The 27,390-nt window shown below is 48.5% G+C and overlaps 7 protein-coding genes across 7 annotated transcripts; 2 read left to right on the plus strand and 5 right to left on the minus strand.

The window, feature by feature from the left end:
• Positions 1-45: 45 nt before the first annotated feature.
• On the minus strand, positions 46-7,614 carry PGRI_040690 (1-phosphatidylinositol-3-phosphate 5-kinase FAB1; the record flags this gene model as incomplete). The annotated part of the gene is made up of 2 exons (XM_040791782.1): positions 46-151; positions 209-7,614. The coding sequence occupies 2 exons, from the start codon at positions 7,612-7,614 to the stop codon at positions 46-48; spliced, it is 7,512 nt and encodes a 2,503-aa protein (XP_040643692.1).
• A 433-nt stretch (positions 7,615-8,047) lies between these two features.
• On the plus strand, positions 8,048-12,100 carry PGRI_040700 (uncharacterized protein; the record flags this gene model as incomplete). The annotated part of the gene is made up of 2 exons (XM_040791783.1): positions 8,048-8,215; positions 8,282-12,100. 2 exons carry the CDS (start codon positions 8,048-8,050, stop codon positions 12,098-12,100), a joined length of 3,987 nt encoding a protein of 1,328 aa, XP_040643693.1.
• Positions 12,101-12,968: 868 nt separating this feature from the next.
• On the minus strand, positions 12,969-14,065 carry PGRI_040710 (SUR7/PalI family protein; the record flags this gene model as incomplete). Its single annotated transcript, XM_040791784.1, has 2 exons — positions 12,969-13,865; positions 13,928-14,065. The coding sequence occupies 2 exons, from the start codon at positions 14,063-14,065 to the stop codon at positions 12,969-12,971; spliced, it is 1,035 nt and encodes a 344-aa protein (XP_040643694.1).
• A 1,037-nt stretch (positions 14,066-15,102) lies between these two features.
• Positions 15,103-16,390, minus strand: PGRI_040720 (glycoside hydrolase family 5 protein; the record flags this gene model as incomplete). The annotated part of the gene is made up of 6 exons (XM_040791785.1): positions 15,103-15,632; positions 15,691-15,788; positions 15,845-15,909; positions 15,962-16,114; positions 16,178-16,236; positions 16,297-16,390. The coding sequence occupies 6 exons, from the start codon at positions 16,388-16,390 to the stop codon at positions 15,103-15,105; spliced, it is 999 nt and encodes a 332-aa protein (XP_040643695.1).
• A 944-nt stretch (positions 16,391-17,334) lies between these two features.
• On the minus strand, positions 17,335-18,441 carry PGRI_040730 (SGNH/GDSL hydrolase family protein; the record flags this gene model as incomplete). The annotated part of the gene is made up of 5 exons (XM_040791786.1): positions 17,335-17,538; positions 17,595-17,850; positions 17,903-18,152; positions 18,205-18,287; positions 18,350-18,441. The coding sequence occupies 5 exons, from the start codon at positions 18,439-18,441 to the stop codon at positions 17,335-17,337; spliced, it is 885 nt and encodes a 294-aa protein (XP_040643696.1).
• Positions 18,442-19,021: 580 nt separating this feature from the next.
• Positions 19,022-22,653, minus strand: PGRI_040740 (tRNA (34-2'-O)-methyltransferase regulator RTT10; the record flags this gene model as incomplete). The annotated part of the gene is made up of 4 exons (XM_040791787.1): positions 19,022-19,822; positions 19,876-22,392; positions 22,447-22,581; positions 22,636-22,653. The coding sequence occupies 4 exons, from the start codon at positions 22,651-22,653 to the stop codon at positions 19,022-19,024; spliced, it is 3,471 nt and encodes a 1,156-aa protein (XP_040643697.1).
• A 363-nt stretch (positions 22,654-23,016) lies between these two features.
• PGRI_040750 (ssDNA endodeoxyribonuclease RAD2) lies at positions 23,017-26,436 on the plus strand (the record flags this gene model as incomplete). Its single annotated transcript, XM_040791788.1, has 1 exon — positions 23,017-26,436. One exon carries the CDS (start codon positions 23,017-23,019, stop codon positions 26,434-26,436), a length of 3,420 nt encoding a protein of 1,139 aa, XP_040643698.1.
• Between the last annotated feature and the right edge of the window lie 954 nt (positions 26,437-27,390).

The raw sequence follows: 27,390 nt of genomic DNA on the forward strand, positions 1-27,390 counted from the left end.
ATCAGGTCGTAATTCATTAACATAAGTGTTGATGGCTAGAAGCCATCAGAAACCAGCATCTTCAGCATACCCGCTCTCGTCAACAGTCTCAACTTGAGTGATCTGGTTCTCATAGCGGTACGTCGCAGTTGGTTGGAATTGATGCCAGCAGCTAAACCAGAGTCAGTATTTAATCACACAACATCCAAGAGAATATATATCAACTAACCTTGGAGCCTGAAGCACATATCTAGCCATTGCCTCACGGAAGCGGCCCTTGTATTCCCTGGGACTTGTGACCGTTGGTCGATTGCGGCCACCGCCACCAAATCCTTTGTCCTTGATCCAGGACTCGAGCTTTTTGTCCCATGTGTAGGTGCGGATGCAGTCAATGATTCCTACCACCAGTTCGTCGCGGCTTTCATCAATGGCGATCATGAGCGAGTAGTCCATGACATCTTGGCGACCCAAGAATAGTGTGTCATTCCATACACTTTGGCCAAGAAGCTTCTTCGAGTGCTCGCGGGCAAATAGAGGTGTCTCATAGATGAAATCCACCATGTTTTCATCCAAGAGAACCTCGTCCCGTTCACCAGTGCTCTCTACTTTGCGGTTTCGCATTGAGCCTTTCAGGTCGAAGATACGTGTAGGGACACGGTCGTAGAACAAGTTCTCCATTAGCAATAAGAACCAATTGAACTCTGTTCCTGTGACTGGGTTCTTGATAATGACTTGGTAAAAGCCAAACATCTTGGCGATTGCGGAAGGGAGTTCATGGAACAGGGCTTCGGACATGATTTGGAAATAGGCCGGGGCAAATTTGAGAAAAGCCTGCGTCTCAATCGGTGATAGTGACTTAAGAATGAAACGGTCATCAAGAGTCTTCAAGAACAAAGATTTTGTCTTGCCACCCTTTGAGTCCCACTTTGCGCAGCGAGACAAAGACTCGACGATTCGATCTGCTACACCGCACTTTTTACGCAGAGCATCAAATTGCTCGGCGTAGAACACTTTGCACAGCATCTTGGCTTGGCCTTCTTGGAATTGATACTTGAGGTGTGTGCCCGTAGGTCGCAAAAGAGCATGCTCGACCCTAGCTTCCTTCTCAGTCTCGATGTCATCTCCAACGTCTGGTTTGTGTTCTTCCGCCTCGTCAAATCGCTGTTGAATGCTTGAAAGCTTTTCTTTGTAGTCGAAAGAGTCCAAAGCGAACGCTACCAAAGAGCTTGGTTCATCCTCTCGAACAATAATATTGCAATCAGCAAAGACATGATCCATGACACTGAGTGGATAGTCAAGAGACGCCCACCCACTCGCAGAGCGTTCGGACCAGAAGTTCGTCAGCATTTTTAGCAGGGTAGTGCGCTCGTGTTTAGGTAGCTCTTTAAATTCAATTGAGTCATCCTCTGCCGACTGTTTCGCCTCTTCATGGGAATCTACTGGATGGAGATCTTCAACCATGTTTTGTTCCTCATCACTTTGGTGATCATCTGCCTCACCACCAGACAATAGTTGGTTGTCAGAACATAGAGCACTGTCTCCAGTAGGCTCTGGGGGAGAATCACTTGGAAGAGATGGCTCATCATGAGATATATGGTCATGTGTAAGTTCATCGCTCTTACGACTTATGTCGTCCATTGGGATCCGTGGAGCCGAGGGCAAAGATTCATCACTATCCACCGGTGGTTCACGTTCTTCAACAGCCTCTCGTACGTTTCGATATACCTCCACGATTGGCTTCGACGACGCCAATGGGAATGCTCGTGAGTGAGTGCCCTTGGCAGCACGTTGACGCCTTTCGCGTTGTCTCTCTTTTTCGAACTCACGACTCAATTGCTCGAAATGCCTGGCAAGATGAGAAACCTGCGATATTCCCCTTTTACCTGGAGCAGACCGTGGGATAAGCGAGTGACCAGAGCTAAACCTGGCAGTCTTGAGGGAACTCAAGCCCAAACGATCGCTCAGCTTTCTATCTGATGACTTTGTTGGTGATTGTCCTGCAGACTTTTCCGGATCGATATGGTTGGTGAACGCCATTTTCAACCCCGGAAGTGGAATGCTGTGAGATGTCCGTGGTAGATTTGCTGGTTGAGATTGGGTGCGCAAAAGCGGAGGAGATCGTGTCTTACCGGAGCGTCGAAATGCTGGTTCGGTAGGTCTCGGTATCGCCGAAGGCCGACGTACCGGGGTACTTGGCATGTCGGGAACCCCGCTGTCTTCAGTTCCATTTTTGGTTCCTTGATCGGGAATCTCAAAACTTTCCGGTGGGGATGGGTCCGATGATCCGTCGCCAGAGATCATAGGGAGATCAGTGTTGATTGAAGATTGATTTGGAATGCTAGTGTGGCTAACGGAGCTGCGATCCGATTGACCAGTAGGAACAGCTAAGTCAAGATGACGGACTTCTTCCTGTGAAACGGCCTCATCCTGGGGAGAGGACCTTGTTCCGCCGGCTACATCAACAGACAAAGTTGCTTCCTCGGCCAACGCCGGAGACGACTGCAACGCGACTTCATGGACTTCGTCGCGATGCTTTTTGCCAGCATGCTCCTCAACAACGGAGACCAATACATTCTGTGCTTTTTCCGGCGAAAGTGTCATGCGTCGCATCATCCGTGGCCTGTCAACTGCTTGGTTGTTTTCATCTTCAACATCCGTAGGAGCTTGAAGGGCATCATCTGTAGAAACTGATGTTGCATCTTTGTCGAGGAAGATCTTTTTGAGTTGCAGCGTTGCCATATGCTTGATATCTTTTTCAGATGGGAAAAAGTTCATTTCGAAATCGGCAAATGTCGTGTCCCATTCAACCACCTTTTCTTGAATTGCACGGAGGACTTCATTCAGCGGTATAATCTCCCAGTAGCGAGAACTTGTGTATTTGTCCTGTAAGTGCCGGAGCAAAGAGCTATGGTCTTCATGACCCTTCTTGATCAAAGACTCGATTTCCATCTTGCAGCTCTCCACCAGCTCAGGAACGACACTCTCGACGTTGATGCCTTTCAAACGCTCTTGGACAGACGCCATGAATTTGTTGAGGCGTTGCTCGGTACGCAAATATACCTCGTTTCTCATCTTCAGATCGTTGTCCACCTTCCAGGTGACACGAGGCCGTGGGACGATGATCTCGAGAAGACGAATAGGGTCATATTGGACTCGCAAAGCTAGGTCCCTGTAGCCAAAATAGTGGAGGTAATCCCGCCGCAAATCATGGGAGCAACCTCCAGTACGAGCAAGCAAGTGCCTGCCCCAGAAAGAGAGCTCTAAGTATTTCCCGAATGAATATTTCCATGTGCTCTTCGACATAGGCATGACTTGAGTTTCATTGCCGCAAACTTTGCAACAGCTCCACATCAGCACGGTGTTGTGGAGCCCAAGGAGCTTAGATGGGTAAGGTTGGACCAGGACACTGATCTGTGCCTCGCCATGAACGTACTGGCGGTGGTGTTCGAACATGCGCTTCTCGCAGCCGTTAACAGTGCATATTGAATTTGCTGTGTGACAAAGGTCCTCGACATACTGTCCAATAGTAAGATCTGACTCGAAAACCGTGTCATCTCCATGCTCATTATAGAACTCCAGGGCAAATGTATCTGGGCCTGAGCAGGGGACTGATGTTGTGGTGCACACAACACTGTAGAGAATGACTATGTTCTGATGTGCATAAGGGTCGAACATGTTGGGGTTTCCCGCTACATAGGCTTCCCACTGGCGTTTTTGGGTTTGGTGGTGATAAAGTGCCCGATCGTACTCGGCTTCATGTGCAGCACGCAATACTTCCTTGACTTTTGCTGGGGCATCTTGCGGTGATTGACGAACCATTTCCGGGGTGATGAGGACAAACTTCTGCGGCTTGACCTTTTCATCGGAAATCTGATCGGAATTGCCGTCTTGATCACGAAGAGATTTCAGATACGACAGTCTGCGTTCCATTTCGCGCGCACGCGTCAGGAGATACGGAGGCTCAAATTTTACGAAAGGTGATGCCGACAAAATCTTTGTTTCGTAATCCTGAACCATGTCGTTATAGTATGTCGGCATTGGAATGTCGTCTGGAACTTTTGCAGCATCGGCACCAACGAGAACTTGGCTATCGGAGATATCACCACTTTTCTCGTTTGTTCCCTGTTGGGCGGTACATGCATCGGGTAGAGGTTCGTCGCCTTCGCGAGTGACAATATGCAGGTTGCTTTTATCTTTGTCGGACACAGTTGTGGATTCTCCGGCCGTTGCAGTTGAGATCCTCCCAAATTCATCTCGCATAACATTTGTTTCCAGGCGGAGATTGTACACAACATAGATCATGAACTCAGTGATCCTTTTCACCTTGGCGAGGAGTTTATTATCTGCCCCACGCAGGATAATGGTGCATCCGAGCTCTTTCGGACAGCCGGAGATGTACATATATGTTTTCTTTCGGCCATTATGAACGTAGGTTTTCACGTCAAAACTGCTGCATTCACTATGCAATGTGGCTGTCAAGAGTTTATCCATAGATGTCATAATTCTGGTCTGTGTACATCTCGACACAGCCTCGAGAACAGACGGCTTCACGTTGTATGCAGTGGCAATTCCGGCTTGCTCGAGGAGGCCAAGGGCTAGGCCGGAAACAGTTTTCTCGACCAACAGCAGGTTTGGTCGCAATGATGAGATCCGACTCACCAAGTTTTCTAGAAATTCACGCTCTTGTCGAATGACAGGTTCGAGACTCATGAAATGCTGTTGCTGACGAGCGTATTCAAGAGGAAACGTGATGATCAAAATGTTTGGACGTAAAATGTTTCGTGACATGCCTTTCAGGGCCAAATTTTTGGTGAAAACAAGTCCCGATACATAGGAAGTGTCACTAGGCCGACCGCCCGGAATCTTCTTCAATTTGACGTAGTGCCGAATGTCCATGTCATCCCCGTTTTGGACATCTGGGTCAACCTCGTCAGCTGCTTTCAAGAGTATTGGCATCAACGCATTTTCCCAGCTGTCGCCATTTGGCACAGCAGATTCTACAAGGAGTTGACGAAGAAGCCTTCGTACGTGCTCCAAGCTGGCTTTGTTCAATTCAACGGGTGGCGCATCATTGCCCCGCATTGATGAACTCCGAGTCATCTTGAACCCGACCTGCTTTGAACCCTGGGGTAAAGATATGGCCGGTATCGGGGTGTCATGAGCAAGCATATTGTCCTTTGACGTCCTGGGTGAATGGCGCGGTTGAAAACTGCTAGTAACGCTCATGTTTCGACGACGAGAAAAGCGAGGTAGATTCACGGCCCTTGAGCTGGTGGTACTGGCTTCGTCTGCATCTCGATTCATACTAAGGGTATTTCGGTCCCCAAAAGCAGATCTGCCCTTCTTTACGGCAGCCAGGAGCCCACCAAAGGATGCCCTCTCACTTTCGCCCCCACTCTTGGACAGGGTGCCCTCGGAGACCGCAGACAAAAGACTGGGTTGCTCATCGCCACTGGATGCATCATCTGAGAGATATTGAGCAAGGTCAGGGTCAATGATATTATCTTTATGAAATGCGGGGAGTCGAGACTCAGCGTCTGCCTCATCTGCATGTCGGCGTTGGAATGGGGCTCTATCTTCATGATATGGCTTGAAGCCCCGAATATATTGCTGACGAGAGTGGTGACGTTTGTGACTGATGGAGTGCGGTCTTCCACCCAGCGAGGACCGCAGAGAGCGCGAAGATGTAGGTCGCGCTAGAGGGCGATCAGAATCAATTTCGAGAATTGCCGAGCGGCGATTATTCCCCTCTCCGACACGTCGTGTGGCCGGTATAGCCATTGTCGGGGTTCTCAGAACGTGATCGATCGATTGAGACACAACCGAAGATGAATCATCGTCGTCCGCAGATGTCCGCCCAGTATTGGTCCATCCGAGTTCGGCAACCCGAGGATTTCCCACTATGGGGCTCTGCTCGCTATCGGAGAACTCAGATGAATCATCGTCGTGCGCATTGATCATCTTCTCGCAAGGTTTGCAAACCCGAATACTCCCAGGCTGTCCGAACCGTGTTCCTGAAATAAGCAACGTGCATTTCGAATCAAAAATTTGACCACAGGTTCGACAGTGGTGTTTTCTGCGAAATGTTGTGAACGGTTCTCCACAATGAAAGCAGTCTTTGGCATTCTCATCCCGCATCCAAAAATCCCTGCTAAGTAATTTACTTTTCAGCTGCGACAAAACACCGTTGTTCTCGGCAGGAGGTTGGCGCCTAGCTTGTAGAGATTTACCAGGAGCCCGATCGACTGCAGTGTTCAGGGGGGACAAAGAAGAGACGGTTGTGGTGGTTTCAGCCGTGGAGGCGCGTGAAATCACGTAGCCAGGCAGTCGTGCTGTTCGCAATGAGGACGATGAGTCTTCATTGGATCTACTGGGGGCCGTAGCCTTTGGGGGCTCGTTGGCGTTGGCGTTATCACGGGAAATATTTGCTTCCGGGTTATCTGTGAGTTTCTCAGGATTGTGTTGTGATATGTTATCATGAGAGGAAAGTCTTGATAGGCTATTTGATGCAGATACTGAAGCTTTGGGTTCTTCATAAGGGAAAGATGTTCGTGATTTTGATCTTTCTCCCGGGTGCTGAGATATAAGATCCTGAATAAGCTCAGATTGCATGGGATTTCGCACATCAGCTGATTGAATGGAGCTTTCGGGCAGCTTTTGTTGATCTGGAGTAGAGACGGACTTCCGAGACTGATGGTCTGGAGTATAGGTTGTCGAGAAGAACGAGTCTTTGGGGTTGAATTCCTCGTGATGGCTGTCATGCATCTTTGCAGACAGAATCGGCGAACTTGAAAGTTTTTGACTCAACGAGGAGGACGTTTGACTCGCGGAAAGATCCGTGGGGCCTTCCTTGCTGCCGATACTTGTCGATTCGGTATTATGGGTTCCCTGGAAGGGAACATTGACAGAGCTGCTTCTTGAGCGCTCGGGATTTCCAATTACGTTAGCATGAAGCTGAGCGACTGCAGGATCTGCCACAATGGCGCTACCGGTGGCTTTCGTTAACGGTGCGATACTGGGCTTGGTTCCCGTGGATGGTGACACGGAGGCCTTGGAAGATATGCTGCCACTTTTGGAGGATATTCTGGACCTCTTTCCTACGTTGGATTGTGGTATAGAATCGTGATGAGTGTGAAAGTCTGAGACGACAGGCGAGTGGAGCCTTGATCCCTGTGACGAGTTGGGCTGGGATGGCGGGTAATCAGCAGAGCTTGTAGCCAGGTCAGAGGTTGATTTTGCGATCGAAAGCTCCGACGCAGGGCTCTTGACTGCAGGAGCTTCTGTGGCATTTTTGTCTGTAGACTTCCCTCCACCACTGACAATATCCCTCACTCCCCCGACGGAGGTCCTAAAGCGACTATACAAACCGCTTAGTCCACCTTGTAATTCATCAGATAGTCCTTTCTCATCCGATGTAGCAGCTGGAGCCGGCGGACTAGTAAAATCGTTGAAGAGAGTGAGCGAGTCGGACTGATACGCTGCATTATGGTAGTGATCCAGAGCTGCATTCATCGATTCTCGCTCGGTCTGAGTCGTGGCCATAGAGCCGCGTGAACCCCGGCGCCCAAGAGGAAGCGACGTGGAAGACACAGATGGGCTGCCTGAGTCCTGGGACTGCTGAGCATCCACGGCCATGTTGGGCAGAAAGGTCTCAGATCATCCCCACACAGCATACAGGTACTGTTGGTAGCCTATCATTCGGGACAGAACTGCGGTAGGGTCTCAAGTTTGGCGACGTTAGAAGCAATAAGAGGGTCGAGGATTCTTTAAAAGCGGCAGGGTGATCGGATCAAAGAAACTTCACCTACAAAAGAATAAGTCCTTGGCCCTCAAACTTGAATGACGTGGTGATGCTGAGTAAGCTAGGCGCGTCTGGGCAGCTAATCGATAAGACGCGGTTGCGTGGATTTTTGATACCCGTGGACGGTGCGACCTTCTCTTTTTTTCACCCCCTACACATATGTAGGTAGTTACGGCTTAAAAGCATCCTGGGCATCCATCCACTGCTTACTCTTACTAGCTATGACCCATATCCTGTGTGCATTGATCACAAGGCTGGGTTCCCACGATGAATCCAGTAAGTCCCTGGATTGCGGCTTTGGCCGACCAATGTCTCTCGTTCTACCTGGGTCAAAATGATCAAAATGATCAAGATGAAATTCAGGTGGAGGATTTTGAGGGATGTCTCATTTTCATTATCCGCAGGCCTACACTCAACACAGCCGTTGTTGTATCGGTAAGATATCTTAAGTGGATGTGGAGAAAAGGAATTGTTGCTAACTATACATCTTTTGTCTCTTAGTGGGGACAAGGAGAGGATAGTCATCGGGCTACATTTACAGATTCAAAGAATCAGATCGATGCGATTATTCTACGTGACTCGCCAGACGCACAGGGGCCCAGCCCACCTTGCCCACCGTCGGTCAAAGGGGGCCCTAGGCACCTAGTTGAACTTTCCGATATCAAGCTCATTTTTACGTACTCGGCGTCTGTTCCGGATGTCTACCTCCATGTCAATCGCTTTACCATTCGCCCGAATGCAGTCTCCAGAGGGGATGTACCGAAACCAAAGCTCAGGAAGACCCCGGCTCTCAGAACCCTAATGACTATGGCATGCGCGAAAATCCAAAAGCCACAACGGCATCCTGGCTCCAAAAATCAACCCGATACTGGCTTGACCGACCCATCTGTCTCTCAGCCTGATCAACCCATGCCACCCCATCATTCTCAAAACGACTCGACCTCACAGTTGCTCTTCTCCCAACCTCCGTCTAATATGCGTCATGGCGCACCGAAGGATACTTCTATGGCCAATCGCATCCCCATCAACGGGTCATTAGATCTTCTCGGATTGCTCGCGCCTTCTCGTCAAATTCAAACGAACGGTTCAGCCACTAGAGAACTCCCAGAGACTCGTGGACTATCTCTAGGTGAACGTAAAAGCGAGCGTTCGCCCTTGCCAAATGGAAGGAAGTCAGTTGCCCTACAAGAAATTGACACGTACCCAACCGGAGCACAATACTCACCCCGAAGCCTTTTTAGCAACACTGCTGATGCGACGCGCGCTAGTGAATCTACCCCCAATGTATCTCTCGCCGCCATCAAGCAAGGTGTGGACGATCTAATAGCAGAGTGCCTAAATCAAGTGGAACCAGATGAGTCAGTTGATCATGGCCGGGCTCATACTGTTGGAACCGGGCACGACCTGCAATTTTCGAAAAAAAGACATCGTGGCAACACAGATGCGCCGTCACAAGCAGCTCGGGATGATAATCTGGGCTCGCAATATGAGCAGAGTCCAAACGCATCACCCTCCAAAAAGCGACAGCGTATTGATGCTGGAGAGGTGATGCCGACAGCCCCAACTGAATCCGAGCAAGTGCAAAATAAAGCCGTGCCATCACTTCCTAGAGTGCATATCGTAAGCACCAAAACAGACAGTGTGTGCCCATCCACAACTAATCCATGGGAAGGAATGACACGAATACCTTTGAGCGAAGTTGATATTCCAAAAGATCAGGCAGGACTTTTGGATGAACTCAAATGGATCCCTCAGGACCCCGGTGTATCTGCACCTCTATGCCATGTACCGCCCTATCTTTTGGCACAATGGAACGGCATTGCACGAAGAAGAGAACATTTGGCAGAAAAGGAAGCAGAAGCAGAAGCAGAAGCACAAGAAGAGCAACAAGAACAACAACAACAAGAAGAAGAAGAAGAGCAAGTATCGGAACGTGCCTTTACTCCGAGCCAAGATATCCAAACATCCCCCATACCATGGTCTCCGTCACCCAATAGAACCCCCCCTGCTCGAGATGTGCTTCCACGAGACACTGCTTCTCCCCCAAGATACATGAGGCCTACTAGAAAAGCCCCTACGCCACGCGGTACTCAATGTAGTGTTTATCCAATTCCAGATAATGACAATATGGGCATAGTGAACGGATCTTGCAATGCATCGTTTCCTCCAGGGAAAGGGGATGTTGTCGCGTCAAAGGGCAGAGTGAAGGCAGAGGGGCAACAATGCTCCCAGTCCCCCGAGGAAGCAACAACAAAGCCAAATCCAGTGTCTCTGGGCGATGTTCTTGGCGATGGCCCATCCCAACAGCATAACGCCCCAACATCGCTCAATGTGCTCAATGACCAACCGCCAAGTTTAGCACAACAGGATTCTCGTCGTGAACAACCCGCAGAAAACCCCCCATCAATATTTGGACCGCGTGATGAATCAAGTGGTGATGAGAGCGACGAGCCAGAGATGGAAACATATGTTCCTTTCGCTCTTGGGTCAAGCTTACCCTTAAGCAGTCAGCCTGAGCACGAAATTGCGAGCTCGGGGCCAGCGCTTCCAGGATTTGCAAGGGGAACTATCCAAGTGATGGAGACACCTGCAGTCCACGCGGCACGTTTGAAACCAGATAAACAAAACAAACAGAGAGTTGGATTAGAACCCCAGGGCTCTCAGGCTGCTATAACATCCTCCTCATCTCGAATTCTCAATACGTACCGTTCGCAAGATAGCCGCGGGCAAAGTGATCCTTCTCAAGAAGCACCGAATCCATCTTTACCGATATTGGAAGATCAGTCACTGCGAGTGGATGTGCTAGGTACTCAGACTCAAACGAGCAGCATGCATGCACCATCACAGGCGACAGTCCAGTCGTCTTCAGACGTTGTGCTTGATTCATCGAGACCTGCTCAACGGCAGCGCGGCTCCTCTATCTTCCATTTAGACCCCTCGGACGACCCGTCGTCTTTTCCTTATGCCGGGTGTCACTCGCTGCCCACATCTCAACCTCATGAACCAAGCCAAAATTCTTCGAGGGGACCATTTTCCCTCGATGGACCCTCGCAGCTGCCGCAATTGTCCCCTATTGAATCCACCACCTGGGTCGCTGCTCACGGAGAATCGCCATCCAAACGTTCACGCCTGACGCGCCGCGAGAGTGCTGATACTGCTCATAAGACATCCTGCGGTCCAAATGTCGAGTTGGTAGCACGGCGGCAGGGCTTTCTTGGCAAGTCTGACAAGTACGCCGAAGCACAAACAATATATGAAAAGTTCTGCAATGATTATTCACCATATTCTGGTGATTTTGCTCACTTCGTTGAGATGTGCTCGAAACTACAGGAAATGCGGCAAAGGGGCCAGCTGCAACGATCGTTCCTATGGGATGACTTTGTCATCCAACATCTGGATGAGTACCCACGCTATTTTGTAGAGCGCACATCTCAAGAGTCAAAGGCACTGGACTACGAAGATTTCTTTTGCTCGACATTCTCGCGCCCCCGACACAAAAAGAGAAGCTTAACAGCCCATGGAGTTCACATAGTCGCGTCTCAGTTTATGTCACCTACCAGAAAAGGCGAGGTAACCCAGGATAAAGTGGTGCAAAGCGAAGTAGCCAATACATCTTCCACCGGAAGTCTTATTGGAGAGATTTCCACCCTTCATGCTCGGTCCTCTCGTGATATCCCGGCTCCAGATGGCTACATGCCAACTACAACGCAGTCATCGTCATCCTCTGGTAGCACTTGCTCGGAGGATTCGGTGGAGATCAAAGTTGAATCCGAGGATTCTTCCGATGGATCGATTAACTCCCAAATTTGCACGAGCAGCGATAAACAAGCGCCCGCGCTATCCAATCCTGATGAAGAGATTGTCGATGCAACGCAATACGACGCAGATAACAGTCGTATTGCACCTCATCTGAACGACGCTGACATGACTAAAGTCGACATAGATAGTCATGACGAGATACAAGATGGAGATAATACTCACCATGAAACTGCCAGCATTGAACTCGGCGATGAAACTGACGATCGCCGCATCTCTACCTCTCCCGCTCCGTCCGACCCGCCCACGGCCCTGGGTTCTCTCAATAATGCCGCGATCGAACCACCAAGACAACGAAGACCCTGGTTCCGATCTCTTCGGAACATTTATCCCACGGGTCCTGTGTGGTCCGATGACCCCAACACCCCGCTCAAGCGCTGGGCTCGCCAAGACCAAAACGTTCTTCAGGAACTAAATCGTCGTGGTGGAGCCAGGATTTCACTTGATGAAAAGGGTGTTATTCGTCGGCCCATCTACACCCGAGGGAAGAACCCTGATCCCTAGGCTTCGTAATTGTTCGAACATCTTCCATTCAAGACCTGTATTTCTATTTTCTCTCGGCGCAACGGCAAGGAGTACGCATACCCGCAAATACCATTTCATTTCATGCTTACTCGAGCAAAAGGAAACAAACTATTGGATAGCATATTATCTTACTCTCAGATTCAGATTCAGGTTTGTGGATTTCTTGTACATTATGTTCTACCCAACCCCTGAAACCCCCTTATCAGTAGTAAAAACAGGGCCAATCCCGTGTGCTTCATGAATGTGAAAAGCAACCAATCCTCCCAATCGAATTTCTTATTCACAGATTTCCGTGGCCCCTAAGGCGTCTGACAGAATTTACGGTGCAAGGATAGTGAAGTAAGGATCGGCAGCAATCAATCAGGCTCGTATTTTGTCTCGTGTAGAGCATGCACTTAACAGCCCAACATGCTTGAGTCTCACCGCAGATCCCAGCTTAGGGCATTTTAAGGCCCCCCGAGGCTCGCAAGGGCCACCTGTCTTATAATACGATGGTGTTGCTTGTGTTGTCATACACTGATTGGACAAATTAGTTATTTTACAAAATTATAGAGATTACAATGAAGAGCTAAATGTTATTTGTAAATGAATTTTGTATTGAATCAATTTGCAGGCAGATAGATACTAATGATTCCTCCGTGGAGGATCAGAAAAATGTACAGAAATGTAATTGTTCCCTCCCATAGAGACTGTAGTCTCTGTGCAAAATGGCATGATGATCATCATAAATTCAGGAAAGGGATATGGTCATTAAAACATGCAAAAGAAAAACAAGGAGAACGCCTTGGTATCGCCAATCCAAACTCGCTTCAGAAGGGATGTATAGTCATAAAAACCCGGAATCTTTTTAAGCATGACGGAAGGGCTCGTAGGCGCTTGACTGGTGGTTGTTGTGGGTCATGGGGATATCGTTGTTGTAGTTGGGGGTGGGAGGGTAGGAGGTGGTGTAACCGTGCTGAGGAGTATAAGGCTGCTGGGAACCGAAAGGAGGGTGCGCGGCACCGATGGGCTCGTAGGTGTAGGGAGCCTTCTCTGCAGTGATGCTGCGGGTGTTGTGACGGTCCTTGTGGCTGTAGGGCGATCGGCCGGAGCAGCAGCAGGTGCTGAGCATCCAGAAGACAGTGGCTCCGAAGGAGAAAGCGACTGCGAGCCAAGTGGCAACATACATGTTCTTACCCAGGCCTACATCGACACCATAGACCTTGAGGGCTGTGCCGAGGGAGCCCTTCGCGATGGAGAACATGATGGTTGAGGTAAGCGATGCGCCGATGGTGAAGAGGAATGAAACGATCGAGACAATGGTGGTGACGCAGCTACCCCAGCGGCTGAAGATGGCGAAGATACCTAGTAGGATCTGGGCGCAGGTTGCAACAAAGGCAACTAGGTAGGCGATGAACATCCACTTGGAAACAGCCTTGTAAACGTTCAAGGTCTTCTTGAAGCCACTGCCAAGCTCCTTCTCAATTTGGGCCTCGCTCATGCCCAAGACTGAAGATGGGTTGAAGTAGAACTGGGCCTTGGGTTCTGTGCACTTGGAAACAGTCTCCTTGCCCTTGTCGGAATCTCCCTCGCAGTAACCCCAGAGACCAATGTCGTAGAAATCAGCGATGTTGGCATCATTCTGGAAGGTCTTGATGGTCGCCTCGATATCCGCTGCGCTGACGGAAGTGATATGGGCATCGTTGAGGCGATCTGTGATCTCTGATGTGACTGCTGATCCTGTGCTTATGTTTGAGAGATCAAGCTATAGATAATTAGCATTAGCAGGTGTATTCATATATAGCCCTGGAGTATTTGATCACTTACGCGAATAAAGTATAAATTATTCAAGGTATCAGAACTGGCTTTTGTGCAACCCAATCCCACCATAATGATGCAGATTAATGATGCGATAGTCAAGGCATAGGGCGTGAAAATACACGCAATGCGACCGGCTTTTCCCATAATGAATAGGTGTGATAAGAAAGATAAGAGGGAAAATGTAAATGATGAGAAGTGGAAAGATGAGAGAGGGGGGGAAATCACTTTAATATAAAGCACGTCAATAAAGTAAACAATCATGTACAGCCTCAAAAGAGGAACACCAGCCTCCCACGGAAGGGAGGCGCAGGATCAGCGGACCAATCAGTGGCTGAGCGGTCACGTCGCCAGGGCCACGTTTGCTTCTATTTGTGGTTACGCTAGTCCTATTTAGGTCTAGTGACATGGTCCTTCATCTCCAGGGCTGCTTCTGCTTTATCTATCTATCCTTATAGTTCTACAACATAGATCAAAAGAAGTAAATTTTGGAGATTATATTGTTATATAGATATATTCTCAAGAAACATTATGAGCATGATCTATGTAGTATCTCAACCCTACACATATATTTAGATGTGTACAACATATGTACCTGAAAAATTAAATCTATCAACGTCATAATCCACTGATCCCAAGATCATCATTCCAGTGGCCAAAACAGATGATCCTCACCTTCTCTTACCTGAACAGCCTTGTGGATCATTTTCAAATTTTCCCTCTCCGCCTCAAGACTGCGTAAGCCTAGGTATGAAGTACAGTACGAGATAATAGGCTCCTCCATTTTTCTCTTGGCATTATCCCCCCCATATCTCCCGCCCTTACATTCCACTCAGCCCACTCCGCTGTCTCTAAGGGCAAAATTTACTGTGATGCCTGGTTCTATATTTATTCTTCTCAGATAAACTTCTCTCTGAATCTAGGATAACCCCACGAACCTATTCCACAACCTAAAAATGTGCTGGGATTCCTTTTTAGGTAATACCATGCGCTGATCGACACATTTCATACTCCGTATAGCCACAACTGATACATGAGCTATGGCCATTGCAAATTTAATTGTATTTCCTTTACCACCTTTTAGGAAAATGATTCAATGCACGAAAAAAATATTCAAATATTCTAGCATCTGAGTTTAATAACTTACATGCGACCATGTTCGTATTCGCCTCAATTGATAGGGTTTACTGCAAGTATGGCTCAAGTGTCGGCAACATACCAGTATAAGCCGGCCCAGTGGGAGGCTCGATACTGTACATATAATCAGCCCACCAAGGTCCAGCAGCCCACCACAAAGCTCCGAGCCAAACGTCCGAGTTTTCACCCATGTAATCAAGCATGCCGGTAATTGCCTTCTTGCAATCATCATTCACACCACCGGCAAACTCGCCAATAACTCCAACCTTCTTGTTATCCTTCAGCCACTTTGTCGCGGCTGTCACACGCTCCTTTCCAATCGTCGTCGACACACATTCTGGGTGTGTGCCGGATGAGTCCGTATCGAGGTACTGGTGCATCTCGTAGACCAGCTTGTCTTCGGGGTCGGTCAGGTCCTTCATGCTGTCGTTCACATCGACCCAGCTCCACGCGCCAGTCCAAGCGTTACCCTCGACGAAGATATGTTGGCTCTTTGCACCCGCTGCGCGGATACCGTCAATGGCTGCTTGGTTGAGCTTGACGACGAGCTCCTGGTCCATGTCGTGGTACTCGTTGTCTGTACATGATTTTGTTAACAGGCGGTCTTTCATGCGACTAAGGCTAGGGGTACGGACTTGTATCGAAAATGACTAGCTCGTTGTCGGCGAATTCGCCTGCGACGTTCTTCCAGAATGTCTGGAAGTCGGCGGGGGTTGACATAATCGCGTCGTTGCTGTATATACGCATAAGCTTCGATTCATTCGCTCATTAGTTTTATAGAACACTTACTATCTTCCGTAGTTATGCGGATCAAGCACGGCGTGAGATCCTCCATCGGTGATGGCTTTGACAGTCTGCAACTTGATCAGCCTCTGTTGTCATTCGGGTATATATTATACCACATACCGCAGTCAGATTGCTCAGATAGGCAGCATCAAATCCTCCTGTCATGGTTTGCGGTACCAGCCGCTCCATCTTGAAGGCCACCCGGAAGATGTTCATGCCTTTTCCAGCCAATGTTTGAATTGTACTGGCATCCGGGAAGTAATAGTCCTTGCCCTGTTACGATCATTATAAGCTGATATTCCCGAAAACATATCCATGGATGTTTCGCCGACTCACGTATTCACCAGGAATGTTCTTCTCGCCAAATTCAGCTCCGGATTCGCTTGCTCCAAACCCTATACAAGAAATTGGTCAATTGATGATCAGAAACACCTTTTGGAATCATGGACTCGAACATTGAAAGGGCGAAGCTCTCTTCGCATTCTTGGAAGGAGCTGCCGCCGCGGATCCAGCCGCAGCAGCGAGGAGAGCAATGTGATCCAATCTCATATTGACGAGTCAAGCTCTTTGTGTAGGAAAGAAAATGAGTGATGTGGTAGCAATGCGAAACGATACCCACGACGCGGCACAATCGAGCTTTTATAGATCTCTTGCCAGTGAATTAACATGTATTGTTGAATAATTCGTAGTATATTCCAAGTGGGTATAACCGCCCTGACGTTAAGAGATTGGTGACAAAAAAGGACAAGATCTTCAGTTCCTGAGACTGGAGTAGCTTTCTAATGTGGATATGCAGCAACTTCGGATATTACAGTGCTTCGCAACAATATTTCCTCACCAATGAGGATCGACAGAATAATGGAACTTGGTAAGAAACAGACCTTCTACCTCATGCGAAACGGGCAGCCAAGAAGGCAATGGCCCCGAATCTTCAGACCAGAAGCAACTTCATCCGTGTCCAAGATGAATTATCCACTGTACATCATACATACCCCGCTTCAATGAAGCTTTCTTCAGGCACAGGTGGCTTAAATATGCATCGTTTTGTTTCGAGGGCATTGGAATTTTGCAAGCCCGTGGCGCTTCAGGAATTGATCGGCGTTTATAGTTTCTGACGTGCAGGGGTAGGGGGTAATAAGTTCATACTACGGAGTACGGGGTACGGGGTACAATATAGGGGGTTATGAAGTGTATGTAATATCCATGCATAGATTAGTATAGTCAGTCATTTTTATCAATGGGAACAAATTCGTTTTGAACGTACGCTGTGATCATTTATGAAGACAGAAACCAAATGCGTGGGCCAAATAAGCGTGACAAGTTGATTGCAAGCTGAAACAGGTACGATGGATCACGCTCCAAAATCTTGATATTCGCTCGGAAAAAAACATTTGTCATTCAAAATCAAGTCAGACTATGTGTAACTGCATAAAATTTGAACCTTACTACTCTTAGCTCTACGGATGATTCTCCATCAGACCATCCCAATCAGTCTACCAAGCCCCGAGGGAGTGCATGTGCTCTTTCATATCCGCCGCCTGCAGCTTGTGGTAAGCATGACCTGGGTGGTAGGGATCCCACCAGACACAGGTGGCACCATCGTTATTGACGCAAGTAGCATCGGTGAATCCGTATTTGGCAGGAGCGTCGAGGACCTTAGTCATGAAGGCGAATGAATCATAGAGAACGGTTGTAGTCTGCAGCTAAGTTAGTTGTGCAAGATCAATATATATAACCAGAGATCAGAACGTACGCCACTGTTGTCTGCAATGAATTCATTGACCATTGTCTTGAGGGCAGCGTTGAAAGCTGCGAGCCACTCAGCGTGGTGGGCTGCAACAGCTTCCCCTTGGCCGATGATCTGGGGAGATCGGCTCACAGAGGGGACATTGAGGAAGATGAACTTCCGTCCACCATTTGCATAGAGCTTTTCAGCTTGAGCCTTATACTGGGCCATGATCTTTGGCACCAGGACACTGGAGTCTTGGCTTGCTGCAGCCCAACCAATGCTGTAAATTGAAGGGTTAGTCTAGTCGCCAACGGGGATTCGAGGGAACGTACTCATTGATTCCAATCCAAATTCCAAACACTGCGTTGTCTGAACTCCATGGTGCAGTAGCAGGCTTTTTACCATATGCTGTCTGGAAGCTGGCGATTTGGGTTACCACATCTTCCTTGGTATTAGTTTTAACAAGGGCGTTGTCGAGAGACGCTCCTCCAACAGCGAAGTTGTAGCTGAGGACCAGTGAGGCATTGTACACAGTCGTCAAGTCTCCCACCCAGTTGATGCCGCCACCGGTTGTTCCGGTACCTATTGTTTTTGATCAGTCAAGCCTACTTACCAGAGGTCTAACAGCACTCACCCAGAGTTGGGTTCCCCATTGCGTTGCCAGGAGTTGGCTGCGTGCCACCGACATCAAAACTGCTCATGGAGTAGGAATCACCACTATGAATCCATACATCTTAGCTCCTTTCCCGATGGATAAATAGGGGACAGCCATCACTCACAAAGTAAAGAAAAAGCTGTTGGTAGCGCGAGCTTCCAATGGAGCAGCAGCAGCTAGCCCAACGCCGGCAATCAAACTAATGAGATACTTCATGATGGAGGATGATGTGCAATGCCGAATTGAAAGAAATATTCAAACGTTAGTTTCTGCCCTTATATATACATGTATCCCTTGTTTCCCGAGGTCATCTGTCTCATTTCTGCAAGTAAACAAGCCCTAAAGCCGAGATGAATAAATTAAAAAAGACTATGTCATGTAATTAACCGATTGTGTCAATCGTTTCCTAAATGGGCTCATTCCGACTCATCCATATTAAGCTGGATATATACGGTGAACACCCCGAAACTGCGGGGTAGATATTATAGTGCAATAATCAAGCTATTAGGGAGGTGCTAAATAGTTCGTTGGGGTTGACGAATACCCCAAGGTACTACGGGGTATATTATCCACTCATATGGGGTTCCTCTGCTGAATACGGATCCATTCTGCAGCTAGGAAGCATGCCTTACTTTGCTTTTTTGTTCCTCTTACCCGAGTAGATCACTACGGTCTTCCCCTTGCCCGGTAGACCTACGATCGTCACTCCCATACCCCAGTCTGAAGTCTCACGTGGTATCATCTATATTCATATTGTTGCATTGAAATCTTATCTATATCCGACATCGAATCGGGATTATGTAGATAAGGCTTTATCCGATTCGGCAGCGAACATCTCCATGCCCACACCGCATACAACCAATCGCGACTGGTTCGTTTCCGACCCAGGCTCGTACCTTTCTGCGGGGAGGCAATTTCCATGTCCATGGATAAGCCCCAATGATGATATATCAGCCACAGAGCTGTATGTATCCAGTAAGAATTCCACGATAATCCCTTGCGTGCCAGGTTGTGTAGGGTCCGCGGCGATTGACCAGATTTTGACTCGGTGATCGTTGCCAGAGGACGCCACAGTGATTTTGATGGATTCTTTCTTCGATGTAACATCACGAGAGATTTGCTGATTGAGTACCTTGACCGTGGTAACCGCCGCGGCATGAGCATCGGGGATAGAAACCGTAGCTACCTGTGCATTTGTGCCGGTGTCGGATGGAATTGTCCGTAGGAGGGAAACGGAGAGAGAGTTATCATCGCCTCCAGCGATAACAACACTAGCTATATCAGAGATAGGAACCAGTTCCATCCCCTTGATGCTGTTGGAATGAATCTGATATCGACTTTCGCACGTGATGTGTTCTGGTGAGACGGAAGAGCCCTTGAAAGGATGCTTGGCCTTCAAGGTGGATTGTGTGATTGTGTAGAATGGGTTAAGTGTGCTTGTTAAATCCCAGAGTGTGAAGTAGCCATCAGTTGCTGCGGTGATGAGGCTCACGGAAGAGCTTGTGACTAAGAAGTGGGCTTGGGTTAAGCAATTGGTCATATATTTTCCACGAGCCAGGAGAGTGAATTGGCCACTGGATGGCGAGAAGTGGAAGATCTGTACGAATGTTAGTATTGGCCGAGGTATACAAAGGAAAGAACGATCCTTACCTTGAAAACGGAGTTGGAAAGAGCAAGGCACAGGAGGAAACCCTGCCCTCCATCAACTTCCTCCACTTCTAGCAAATCGAAACTAGGAATCCGGAGATCTGAATTCTCGTCATCCTTCGGACTGGCCGCCATCAATTTCGTAGCGACGCCGAATACGGGAATGGTGCGGACTCTCCATACGTAAAACTCTTCATATGCAGCACTGGTGAATAGGTATCTTCCATCCTTGGACCAAGTCACCTGCTGGATCCCAGACTTGTGTGTATCCAAGACACGCAGACACTCAAAGCTACCCCACGGACTATCAGCCAATGAGGAAGTCGGCGTGAAAATACGAACAGTAGTGTCCTCTGCACCAGTTGCAAAAAGAGGGCGATCCCCACCGATAGGGTTGAAAACATCCACCGCTTTGATTTCCCGCCCGTGACCTCCGGCTCGAAGCAAAGTACTAGCACCAGCTCGGATGCGAGTGGTCATCAAAGAATATCCGTCTTTCCAGGTGAACATGGCATTATTATTTTTGTCTCCTGGGATGAAGTCCCAGGCTCGGCGAAAGCCGCCTGAAGCAATGGATACGACGTCCGTCAGCTTCGACTCGTTGCGCAGGATGAAATCTTGGGATCTGAATCCGTATAACATGAAATCACTAGTCGTTTTGTCGAAATAAGCGCCTTCAATGTTCCCACCGGTTATAGATGCTGTACGGTGCACTGTCTGTAGCGATACAGCATCTATTCCATTCCCACAAAGCTGCAACTCGTGGAGGCAATAAGTTCCGTCTCGCCCACAGGTCAATACGAAGTCCGATTTTGTGGTATCACTCGAAGTAACAGATGTCACGACGCTTATGTGATTGACAAATTCTCGGCCATGAACACGTCGGATGACCGATACGGGCTCTGCCTCAGAGGTATTGTAGATGGCAAGGCCGCCTAATTTTGACCCTATAATCAAATATTGGTCATCAAAGACGAAAGACGCACTGCAAACCACAAATGTGGATGGTAGGGTGAATGTAGTTATTCCGGCATTTGGATGATCGCTATTCCAGTCGGAGATAGTGACGAGTGTTATTTCTTCTCCGGTAGGATAACAGACAAGGAAGGTGAGGTTGCTAGAATGATTCATGGTATCCATCTTAGAAGAGTGAGTCTGGAGGAAGAATGATGCAAGAGGCCTGTTGCCAACATCGGCAATGCTGATGACAGATTTTGTAGCGTGATTATATAGTCGAAAGAGTCCTTGAAAATTACCGATTAATGCTAGACCCATCTGGGGCAAAGTAGCCATGGCGGCAAAAGAAGCAAGGTCGGGTGTTTCACATATTGTCTCCCAAGTAACGACAGTCTCCTCTGTTTGGTTGAGATACCCAAGCTGGATTTGACCTTGCGTAGAGATACGAAGAAGGCAGTCCTGGGCGACAAATGCAAAGGATCTAGCTCCATCGCCTGTATGATGCTTCTTCTTCTTAGATGATTGCTGCAAAGAAGCATCAAGACCATGACTCAGATGCTCATCGTCATTTTCTTTGATGGGAAAACTCTTCAACGCACCATCGGCGCCTCCGGTGTAAACCACAGTCTCGGACCCAATTCTGCAAAGGTCCAGAGACCAGATGTGCTTTCCAATATGTGTTTGTATTGAAGAGGTTTGGCTGAGACGATAATCAGTCATCCCATCGGATGATAAGTGCCAGCTTAGGTCCCACAAAACGCATGTGCAATCCTCTCCACGAGAAACTATTCCCATATGAGTTTGGTTATTATTTTTAATGGGCCTGAAATGGACACCCCAGATGCGAGCGGCGTGAGCGAATGCCTGAACCACGCATGACTCAGATCCAACGCTCTCCTCGCCTGCCTCAACAGGGCCAAAGCCAGTACTCCGTAATTCAAACCCGTCTGTAGAGTATGCAGAAGGATCTTGGGCTGTTTTGTGCTCACAGTCTGATATATCCCAGATTCTCACGGTTCTATCGTCACTGCAGCTTGCCAGTAATCTACCAGACTGGCCTCCATTCAATGACGGTATTTGGGGAGAGATGCGGACATCGAAGATTGATCCGTCATGCCCCGTGAAGAAATGGTGGATGGAGCCGATTGCATTAGCTTTATGCGATCCATTTTCATTGAGGAAACATGACCACACGATGATTTCTCCGAAGACGGTACCAGCAGCAATGAGGATGTGGGAGGAAGACAGCGCAATCACATCGGCGGAGTAAAGGATAGACTTTACACTGGTCGCCAACTGATATATGGATATGGCTGTATTTATCTCGGGTCTCTCACTGTCGAGGACTTCGAGACTCAGGAGTGCATTGTTCGCTGTGATAAAAAAAGCACCGTGGTGACCACCTGCTGCAGCTGCGCACCCACTCATGATCCAATCTGGAGCAGTGAACTCGGCACTAGAGGCCGACAACGTGACTTCATTCTCAGAGTCCACAGAGAAGTCAACCGCCCGCACTGAGCGACCACCCCAGACAATTATTTGAACAGGGTTAGGATCATGATCCTGTGGTCGTTGATCCAAAGTAATGAAACCATGGATATTGTTTCTTTTAAATACCTGAATTTGTGTGGTGACAACACCCGTGGGTTCATCAACCACCCGGAAGTATGTGCCCTGACTTTGGAAGACAAATCGTCTATCACCCAGCACAAACGTCTTCAACGCTGTTATCGGGAGAAAAGCATCAATATGCTGTGATTTGAGTTAGCGGGACAGCATTTTGACTACAGATATTGCAACACTGACCTCGAGTGAGAAAGACATTGCCAGCTTCTACACACATCAAGCAGAGAAGCGAATTACACGGAACGTCTCAATTGCCTCCGATCAAACTGTACATCCCACCAACCGCCAAAAAAAGCCCACTACTTTTTTGATGATTTCCCCGATGTGATTACATAAGGTTACCACTAGTCCACAAGCAGTAATATTACGCACGTGACCTCGCGATCAAGGCGCGGGAGCGGGATGGGGCTCGGCGCTCGGTATTCACGTCACTGCTTGACGAGCCCTGTTTCGCTAAATCATGCCCCTAGCGATCACTTCTCTCGCTATATTCGGATTTTGTCTTTAAAATGCTAGACCTCCATAATACAGACTCATGATCTGATACCCGTTTGACTAACCATGGGTGTAACCGGCCTCTGGACGGTCGTGCAGCCTTGCGCTCGCCCCATCAAACTCGAAACACTCAACAAGAAACGGCTCGCTGTCGACGCGTCGATCTGGATTTATCAATTCCTGAAAGCGGTGCGAGATAAAGAAGGCAATGCGCTCCGAAATTCCCACATCGTTGGGTTCTTTCGCCGCATATGCAAGCTGCTGTATTTCGGGATCCGTCCCGTCTTCGTCTTCGATGGCGGGGCCCCGGTCATGAAAAGGCAGACAATCGCTGGCCGAAAGAAAAAGCGCGAGGGTCACAGGGAAGATGCTGCTAGAACCGCGGGAAAGTTGCTTGCCGTACAAATGCAACGCAGTGCGGAGGAGGAGGATGCTCGTCGACGCAATAAAACCCACGTACAAGAAGAGGAAGATGTGCCAGATGCTCCGGTATACGCGGAAGAGGCTTTTATGACAGAGACGGAAAAGCAAAAAAGTCGCAAGTTCAAGAAGAAGGACGCGTACCATCTGCCTAACCTGGACGTCTCGCTTGAAGATATGGGAGCACCAAACGACCCACGCATCATGTCCCAAGAGGAACTGGAGGAGTATGCTAGACAATTCCACCAAGGTCAGGACATCAACTTGTACGACTTTTCCAAAATCGATTTCGATAGCATGTTTTTCCTTAGTCTGCCGGCCACTGATCGCTACAATATCTTGAATGCAGCGAGGCTAAGAAGCCGACTTCGAATGGGCTACTCGAAAGAGCAGCTAGATACCATGTTTCCCGACCGCATGGCATTCTCGAGGTTTCAGATCGACCGTGTCGCAGAACGTAATGACCTTACGCAACGGTTAATGAACATAAACGGCATGAACGGAGAAGAAGCGTTCTACAAATCTGGGAAGCGGATTGCAGGAGAACGTGGCAGGGAGTATGTGCTTGTCAAGGATAGCGAACATGAAGGTGGCTGGGTCCTAGGTGTTGTGGGAAACAGGGAAGGCCATGAAGAGAAGCCCATCGATATAGATCGACCTGAGATACTTTCTGAAGAGGATGAGGTGTCGGAAGAAGACGAGTTCGAGGACGTTCCAATCGAAGGTCTGAACCGACTTCCCAAACTTCCTTTCCTCCGAGAGGGTGTATTCGACCGGTCGCTTCAACTTCAAACGGACGAAAATCTAGACATGAGAAGGGCTATACAAGAATCACGTCAAGCTGCACGGCGACAGTCAGTGAATGAACGTCGTTTACAAGAGGTTGAAGATGACTCGCTTTTTGTTCGGGCCGAGGGAAATATTGGTGCACAGCAGCAGAACAATGACACTGATGAGTTCTTCGAAGGCGATGACGATGACCTTGAACGAGCTATTGCGCTTTCGTTGCAACCAGATAAAGTCGACGACGAAGATATGCCTGATATTCCTGAAATGCCCATCCGTCGACAAGTCGAATCAGCTCCATCTTATGAAACAGTGCCAGATCCTGATTCAGAGAGCGATGATGGTATGGACTTTACTGCTGCTATAGCAAGAACAAAGGTCTCGAAGAAAGCCTCATATGCGTCAAATCCATTCAGTGGTCCTCTCCCTTTTGAATCCATCAGGCTCACCAAAGTCACGAAAGATAATGATAAAGCCGGTGTGGTTGACGAAGGTGCCGGCGGTTTTGTGAAGGAGTCTACAAAGAAGACTAAACCGACAGACCCACTTCCTCCATGGTTTGTTGGTGAGCCCTCGGATTCGGAATTCATCGTCGATCCTATTGAAGATCCTGAAAAGGATGACGAGCAATTTGCAGCTCCAGATCATCTGTTTCTCTCCAATCGTCGTTCGCCGGACGTTATTGACGTAGACGAAATTTCTGCCAACAAAGAAGTTGTTGACTTGGAGGAGGAGGAGGAGGAGGAGGAGGAGGAGGAGGAGAAATCCGAGCATCAAGACAACAAATCCAAACACGCCTTTCAAGTGGATGACATTGAAAAGATTTACAATGAGCTTTCTACAAATGTTGATGTGAAGAAGCCTTTGAGCGAACCAGCTCCAGCTCCAATCAATAAAAATATTGATCAAATGGCGGTACCTGGGCGCCCTGGAACACTCATTCAAGAACAAGTGCCCGCGCTTGATGATCGGACTCCACGCAGCGAACATTCTCCTTCCCCGGAATTCGAAGATGTCGCCCCTCGGCAGCCCACTCAAGGCCCCGAGATAACTGTCGTATCCCATCAAAAGGCCCAACCCCAGCCTCAAGTCTTCGAAGAAGTCGAGGAAGCATTCATACAGGACCAAGCCGATTACAGTGACCCGGAGGATGAAGATTTGTTCAAACAGCTTGCAGCTGAGGGTGAAGAGCATGTGCGATTTGCCAACACTCTTAATCCTGCAGCTCCCAACCAGGAAGCCTTTGACTATGAGCAAGAACTGAAGCAACTCCGATCTCAGCAGAGAAATGAGCGTCGCGATGCAGACGAGGTGACTACTATTATGATCAACGAGTGCCAGCAGCTCTTGACACTCTTTGGATTGCCCTATATCACCGCGCCTATGGAAGCTGAAGCGCAGTGCGCCAAGTTGGTATCGCTAGGCCTTGTAGACGGGATTGTCACGGATGACAGTGATATTTTCCTCTTCGGGGGAACACGAGTCTACAAGAATATGTTCAATCAAAGTAAATTCGTCGAGTGCTACTTGACGTCTGACTTGGAGAAGGAGTACGCCCTCCATCGAAAGAAGCTTATTAGCTTTGCCCATCTCTTGGGCAGCGATTACACAGAGGGCATTCCTGGGATTGGTCCTGTCACAGCCCTAGAGATACTCACCGAGTTTTCCAGCCTCGAAGAGTTCCGCGATTGGTGGGCCAACTTGCAAATGGGTACGAATAATGCAGAAGATTCTCACCTTGCCTTCCGTAAGAAATTTCGAAAGAAGGCATCCAAGATATTCTTACCCCCTTCATTCCCAGATCACAAAGTTGACGAGGCATATCTGGAACCCGTGGTTGATGACGACCCTTCCCAGTTCCAATGGGGTGTTCCTGACTTGAATGGGTTACGAACCTTTCTCATGACAACAATCGGCTGGACCCAAGAGCGGACGGACGAAGTCCTAGTACCGGTCATTCGTGACATGAATCGGCGGGGCCAGGAAGGCACACAGTCAAACATCACACAATTCATGCAAGGTCCACAGGGTGCGGGTGCGTTTGCGCCTCGTGTTCGTACAGGCGGACCCAGTCGCATGGAAAAGGCATTTAGTCGACTACGTCAGGAAGCTCAGACAGGCGGAACCTCACTGGATGGGGAGCCAGCTGTCGGGGACGGTGAAGGACAAGAAGCTTCTGCTTCGCAAAATAAAGGCAAAAGAAATACCTCAACTGCCAAGGCCAAGGCTGGCACGAATAAAAAGCGCAAGACCCATCGCGCCGACTCTCCTGAGTCATGATTTGGAGATTAAGGAATTGAGATTATCCCATCGGCAACATATCACATATGTACATAATGGACGCAGTCATTCCTCTGCAGTGTTTACAACACCTTCGATCCATATACAGAAGCCAAGCATCAATATTGCATATGAAGATCATAAAGGTTACAGCCCGATCTTGCAATTGTAAACAGAAGACAGAGGAGCAGGTAGCGACTGGTCTATCTGAGGATTCAAAAAAATGGACAATGAAACGTGCAGGAAGTAGTTATTTCTGAACTAACTTTTTCTCTACATAGCCATTTACCTACATCGAGAGACTGATATCACTGATTTTGGGTTGCACATGCTTCGGAAGTAGTTCTTTCCTTCCTCGACTCCCTCCTTCCTCAGAGCTCTTCTGTCTTTTTCCTCCTTTTTTTTCCTTCTGTTTTCCTCTTTCTTGAATCCGCCGTAGTTGATACTTTTTTCCACTACGTCTCTCTCCCTACTCTATCAAGTTAGCTTATACTTCATTCATGTCTCCGATCGATCTCTCCGGATTGCCCAATATCCCCAGGGGCAGTGGATGAGGCTCACGAGCAGCGAGCACGGGCATGCCTCTCGCTAAGCTGATCACCTGAGGAGATGATAGATGTTCTGACGGAAGATGAGACAAAATGGTGTGGTGTGATCAGTTGCCTCGGATAGCGACTGGCTCCATGAGAATGGCTCTATAAAACAATTCCAGGTCACTCGACAGCCTCATTTATCCCGAGTATAGCGCTAGTTTGCCCAAAGGGGTTGTACTTCGAGCGATTATCCACGGGGTGGAGGTGTTATTTTCGCTAAGGGATCTATTTCTCTTCGAGTCGGGAGACTGAAGGAATTGAAATTCGCTCAAAGAATGTCAAGAACGACAGATTTACACCATGATGCCAAAGCACCGGGTGTTGACGCATGTCGGATTAACCGCACATACTAGAATGGCCC

This window comes from Penicillium griseofulvum (genome assembly GCF_001561935.1).
Source record: "Penicillium griseofulvum strain PG3 chromosome Unknown contig_89, whole genome shotgun sequence".
Lineage (NCBI taxonomy): Eukaryota > Fungi > Ascomycota > Eurotiomycetes > Eurotiales > Aspergillaceae > Penicillium > Penicillium griseofulvum.